This window comes from Priapulus caudatus, unplaced genomic scaffold (assembly GCF_000485595.1).
Source record: "Priapulus caudatus unplaced genomic scaffold, Priapulus_caudatus-5.0.1 Scaffold325, whole genome shotgun sequence".
Classification (NCBI taxonomy): domain Eukaryota; kingdom Metazoa; phylum Priapulida; class Priapulimorpha; order Priapulimorphida; family Priapulidae; genus Priapulus; species Priapulus caudatus.
Genome location: NW_014577386.1, coordinates 137,421 through 144,335, shown reverse-complemented (window position 1 = coordinate 144,335; position 6,915 = coordinate 137,421). Strand labels below are relative to the sequence as shown.

Below are 6,915 nucleotides of genomic sequence, written 5' to 3'. Positions count from 1 at the left end.
ATATACACTCGTGTATAGTGTATATACACTCGTGTATAGTATACCACTGAGCTGTATGTTATAGCACTTGTCAGTTATATGCTAGGGGCACACGAGCGATTTTTATCGCCCGATCGCGGCAATTAAAATTGCCAGCGAATTTAATCGCCCGATCACGAAGAGGCACACGTAGCGATTTTTAGAACTCGACAGAACATTTAACATCACATGATATCAACAACACGTCCGATTGGTTTAGAACAATCGATCGGGCGACAAAATACGCCGGTCACGGGCACACGAGCGATTTTTATCGCCCGATCGCCGCGAATTTTGAAATCGCTCGAAGAAATCGCCCGTGTGCCCGTTCACGTCGACGCCGATTTTAATCGGCCGACCGAATCGCCCGTATCCAAAATGTTAGATATTTTCGGGCGATTATTTACGCCGGGCGATTATTATCGCTCGTGTGCCCCTGACCGGCGTATTTTGTCGCCCGATCGATTTTTCTAAACCAATCGGACGTGTTGTTGATATCATGTGATGTTAAATGTTCTGTCGAGTGGCGTACGCGTACGCTCTCAAATTCGCTACGTCACGTGTGCCCCTTCGTGATCGGGCGATAAAAATCGCTACGTGTGCCCCTTCGTGATCGGGCGATTAAATTCGCTGGCAATTTTAATCGCCGCGATCGGGCGATAAAAATCGCTCGTGTGCCCCTAGCATAAGTATACCAAGTTTACCAAGGGAAATTCTCTGCGGCGGACCGAGCAGCGGCGGCGGCGGCGGCGGCGGCGGCGGCGGCGGCGGCGGCTGGGGAGACATGAAACCATAGTATCCCCGCCGACTTCGTTGCGGGGGATACAATAAGAGCCGCAATCAAATGTACATCCACGACAATTCGATCTCAACCGACGAGATCATTGCTAGTGCAGTCTAGACATACACTTTACTGTTGACGACATCCCTTCGTGCATATTTCACGCGTTTTGCGACCAAGGAGTGTCATCTGTGCTGACTATACATTGCTCAGGGCATGTCTAACTCAGGAAACAGCGCGTGTGAAATCTAACACACATAGACAGACCTATGTCCACCAATCTGTACCCATCACACGCGTCCAAGTTCTACGCTCGCAAGCTCGATTCCCTGTGCAGCAGAGTGTGAGATTGACGTGGGTTTTTGCGCGCGGGAGTGGAGAGCGTCGGGGACTTACCTCGGCAGCTGGCTCCATCGTGAGACAGCTCGTAGCCCTCGAAGCAAGCGCATTCGAACGTGCTGTCCACCTGGTTGATGCAGCGGTGCTCGCACGGGTTGAGGTGTGTACACTGACCTGTAACGTGACGCAACGTGGTAAAATGTTTCCGATTTCCTGGTGATGCACCTATTCATATGCATAGTTACTGCTCCGACTGAAGCAGACGTGTGAGTTTATCTATAATTAATCATTTATTCAGCTGAGAATGACATGCTTTATATATATATATATATAAGTGTAAAAATAGAATGAGGTGTCAATTTTTTCATTTAGCAAGCTTTCGAGAACATGTCTCTTCGTCAGGCGTCATTCTTGCTGTTGTTTGTGAAGCCTGACGACGAGACATGTTCTCAAAAGCTTGCAAAATAAAGCTTGCACGTCATTTTGCTTTTATATTCATATTATATTCTCTCTCTCTCATTGCATCTAAAAGCTTATTAGCATTACTTTTAAGGCAGAACATAAAATCTTTAGAAAATTTCAATTCCAATTTCAATTAAAATCCAATTCAAATTGATCTTTAGCAAAGAAATTGCATGTTATAAATAATGCATGCATGATGCTTGCATGTTTTAATGAAAAATTGCATGTTATAAGGGGTTATATATGATACATGTTACTTCTCTTCTTCACTGTCTTCACGGTGCTTACACACTATATGAATTTCCCTCATGTCCCTTTTCATGTCACACAACATACGAGTTTGGCTACACGAAGAAACCAAGCTGGCGTGAGAAAGCGAACACCTGTTCTGCCCAAGTGTCCATTCTCTAGAACATCGTCATTTTACCATCTTGGATTTGTTCTCTCGAATTGAATTCGTACGCAAACAATTCGTTTTTCACCGCATTTTAGCGATTTTACCGTAAACGACTGGTTTTAGAACTTTAGCTTTCTCGATCTTTTTACTAAACGGTACGAAATTCGACGTCGTTGTCACGATTATTGCTCAAGATAAGTTCAAAGGATCATCACAGCAGTGCACGATCAACGATGGCAACGTAGTGAGGTGATAGTCGTGAGGGTCGCCCGTGTTTCTCTCACGATCCTCATCGACAGATTGCCTTCGGCGGAATAAACAGCATATAGGATTACGTAAACAGTGAGTAATGAATGACAAGCAATATACTAGTTAGTAGGAACCCAATGTTGGCAAAAACACCGCATGTTATCAAGAGCTAATAATACATTGATGTTATACAATCAGGAGTGTCATAATGTAGAGAAGAAGTATCATAATATAGTGTAACCGGCTATATTATGATACTCCTGATACAATCACTACACAGCCACAGCCACAGCCACAGACACAGGCACAGCCACGCACGCACGCTCGCACACACGCAGGCGCACACGCACATACGACAACAACACAACAACAACAACGTAGCTGCATGTTGACTAGGCTGCATGGACGTCATCACTGCGTTAGAATTTATGCTAACAGGGAGAATCGCCCACTGGCTATACTTAACGTCACGCAAAAGTAATGCTGATCTTCCCTTTGATCATGGCTTTTCCACTCGATGACCTATCCCCTTAGAATTTATTATCGCTCTGAACGTCAGCTTGAACTTAGCTCTGACTGTCCGTATATTAATTAGGATAATTACATGGAAACACATAATGAGGCGATCCCAATCCCTGCATGTTCACATGAACATCAAGATATAATAATTTAGATGAGCTACGTTATCTATTTTACAATATTACTGATGCATTACTAAAGAATGGTTTGTTTGACATACCTTCCCTACCCCCGTTTAGCCGCTCCCCTATTTGCACGGAAAGATTATTTATTCATTTATTTATTTATATGCGCACTACCTGATGTATGGAATCTATATATGCCGAAACGCTAGCGTAGGAAATGCAATCTCAGCTTCCTAATCCCGCTCATAGATGCGGCCATGGTGACTCTATGTACAGCGCTTACACATGTACATTTTACCTATAGACATGACGCACAGTCAGCTCGCACGCATGCACACACCGCAGACAACATACACACACACGTACACACGCAGCAGGTGATCAATAGAACAAGATTGCCAACGTGTTGCGCGCTAACAAATTCACCCTACGTGCACTGTATACGTTTAGATGTTACCATATACCATCATAATTATCAGAGCAATACAATTTGCAACTGACGTATTGGGTTATAGGTCACTGTCCCTTAGGCAACATACTTCTATATTATGCATCAGGCCGTAAATACATCTAGAGACGTGTGCTGTATGCATAGATAAAGCGCACTACCCTTCAGATGAAGTTATGACTTATTGTTGCTCATATAACATATTCGAAATTATTTATTACCAAAAATTGACAAGCTCATTTATATATTGATGGTATTACTATATATATGTACACGTACATGTATGTACACACACGCATGCACACACGCACGCACGCACGCACGCGCGCACACACATCTATATATATATATATCTATATATATGTACACACACGCATGCACACACGCACGCACGCACGCACACACGCACACACATCTATATATATACACTATATATATTTGTATACGTATCTATGTATCGAATCTCCTATACCCAGTAGATAGTCAGTGTGGTAGATGATGATCAACATGAGGGGTTTTAAGCGCGAGCACAACGGTGCGGATGTTTGCACAACTCATTCACGTATCACACGCGGCTGTGCGCGCGTTTTGTGCGCTGTTCGACAGCATTGCTGCTGCGGCTTGTGCCAACGACGAACACAACATCTATATGCACTGCTCTAATTCAAACTCAGAGAGGTTCTCACGAGCTGGTTCAGAAAGCCCACTGTATAACATCATACCGCTCTAGACTCCATAATATAATGAATTTTCAAATATATTGTTTTGATACAAGAAGATTTATAAGAGGGATGATTAAATCCAAATAAGTACTATCCAAGCAAGTCATGCATATGTATATATACGCGTATAAATATATATATACACACTTTTCGGTTGCTATAAGTTTGATGAATTCTAGTCTAGTTATTTAAATCACGATGATAAAATCTCTGGGCGTGCAATCATACAGGGCTAGCCTCCTTCGTGCTACCTTGCTACCGGCGAGCCGTCGGCATACATTACAGAAATAAATTAATACGCGATTCCAATTTACGTGCAAATGTTGGAGCGGCACAGCGTAGGCCTATATTACTTATGATAATGTATCGATACGTTCGTAGATCGCATCGAATTTGCACCCCCCCCCGCGTCATGATGTGTCACTGTCGGCCCTTAACCTTTGCCGCAGAGATTCGAGAGGGAACAGTCCCCAGTGCGTGTGCCTGTGCGTGTGCGCGCGCGTGTGTGTGTGCGTGCGTGCTGTGTGCGTGCGTCTGCGCGTACTTGCGTGTGCGTGCGTGCGTGCGTGTGAGTAGCCATACACTCGGCGTGAGGTCAATGAAATATCATGCGTGTAAAATACTAAAATCCATATAGAAGTGCTACGCGGGAACTCTGCGTGATGTGATACATAACGTCAACGAGCTTCACTCTATCGCCGCCAGTGGCGCTGCAGTCCCGCCCGCTCGTATCCGTGCGAAATACAAGGAGGCAAGCATACACAACTCGCTCACCACGAAGAATTCATTAGTATACATTATTATTATTATTATTATTATTTCCAAAGTGGATCACGGCATTAGCCGGTGGCTTCTGGGTTGGCCGTTAATCAGGGAGTATTTGACTCCGGACTCCCGTTAATTTCGCACCCTGTATATATGTAGATGTACGCACGCACCTACGCATATCAATTACTATATTTTAAGACAACATTATGTTTCAATGACAAACCAATAAAGCAATCCGCCGGCAACACGTGTAATAAGTGCATAAATAGTACATTGACACACGTAATCATGAATTATGCAGCAATGTCTAGTATATTATTTATATATCACACATTAATAAAACAACTCCCGCATTCATTATATGTCTGCATGTGGCAATTAGAAATATATACTGCTAAAAAACAAGGATTTAAATTCTATAGGTACTAACAGCGCCGAAATCATTTTTAATGGTTTTTCACAAAATTACCACATTCGTTTATTTTAATGCATGCGCAATACTACAAATTATTTTATATTTGCTACATCTCCTCCATTGCACGACCTTGTCTATTCTTGTATATCCAGCTCGACCCATATTAGCTCATGTGGCCTTTATGTTGTATTTTACTATATCCATTTCTACAACTACTAGTCCAAATACTAATGTTACTGAAATCATTCTCACCAAAAAATTCGATATGACGTTCTAACAAGTGGATCTTCTCTAACCAATATACAACAGAGCAGACATGCATGCCTAGCAAGCGCATACATGTACGTCTAATAACTTACAGTACTCTTTTTTGTTCAGGTTATTCAAAATTTTAGAATAACAGTACAAGACAGAAATATATGCCATTATGTCAAATATCTCTCAGTGTCTTGTAGTTATACTACAACTACAAGCCGAAGCTTTGGGTATAGCTGTTGAGATATTTCTATAGTTTCATCGATCCAGTGTTGCTGAATTTATAGCTAGAGGCTATAATAGCTCTTTAGACATGCATGACCACCGAGTGAAACTTGGTATGGGAGGGGGGGGGGGTCAGAGCAGGCAAAATATCTGCCGGTGAAACATATTCCGTTACATATACCACAAACGAGTTAAGTATTTGTCACATAAATATATGCACATTACCCATTGTACTTATTTTTAAGTTTTATACGCTGGTAAGATCAGTACACGCGGCGATGCGATACATTATAATTTATATAATACAATGTAATATAGTGTAATGGTCAATTATAACTGTATAATTTGGTAATACTAGTAATAGCGAGTCACAGCAGTACACTGTACAGTAAAGAACTGCAATAAAATAAAAAGTGACCGGTGAAAAGACTAACCTTGAAAAACAGCCTCCAATTTTTGCCAACTAGGATGCGGAGCGGCGAGAAAGAGCGCGAATATGAAGAAGCCTACTTTCCACGGCGATGCCATCTCCCTCGTCTTTCACCTCGTGTCCTCGGCTGTCACTACTACACGCACGAGCAAGGAGTAGGTTGTTGTCGGCAGACGCCTTGTCGTTGCTACTTCTTCCACGCTGATCGGTGAAGTGGCGTGACCTTCCCCGCGGTTGGTGAGGAATCACATTTGCTAAACAGGAGACGCTGTCAGCCGCGACACACTACAACTGAATTTACGTAGCTCATCCCACGGAGAAGAGACACTGATGTACTGCTCACACGTGCACGCAGCAGCAATGCCACTGGATGCTGCTGCTGCTAGGTTGCCAGAGAATGCGCCGTGTTGTAGTTACAATGCACCATCACTCATATGACGTCATCTGCGAATACATGTGAATGCCCGATCGTCCGAAAGGTGGCGGTACCATCCAACGTATAGTATTCCGCTGTATTACTAGCAGGAGTGTCATAATTTCTTTGGCCGTACCGAACGTCTGAAACGGTGCTCGCGCATACGCAATATCTCCCGAGAAAAAGAATATTTTTCAAACATTATGAATTTAAAATGAAGAGGGGTTATCCTAGCATATATCTATATGATAAAATGTTATCAGTAGACCTCACTTCAGAAATAGGAAGCAGACCTTGCATGTAAGGTCCACGCTGCACATACCATTCATACCTACGTGATATACATT

General features: G+C 42.9%; 1 protein-coding gene across 1 annotated transcript in view; it reads right to left on the bottom strand.

Moving 5' to 3' along the window:
* The window catches only part of LOC106809059 (pikachurin-like), a 136,542-nt gene extending 130,103 nt beyond the window's left edge, over positions 1-6,439 (bottom strand). Inside the window, exons 1-2 of the mRNA XM_014812001.1 lie at positions 6,158-6,439; positions 1,196-1,312 (exon numbers count right to left, since the gene is read on the bottom strand). Coding sequence (XP_014667487.1) covers positions 1,196-1,312; positions 6,158-6,251 — 211 coding nt within the window. The 5' untranslated portion in view covers positions 6,252-6,439. The remainder of the gene's footprint in view (positions 1-1,195; positions 1,313-6,157) is intronic.
* Between the last annotated feature and the right edge of the window lie 476 nt (positions 6,440-6,915).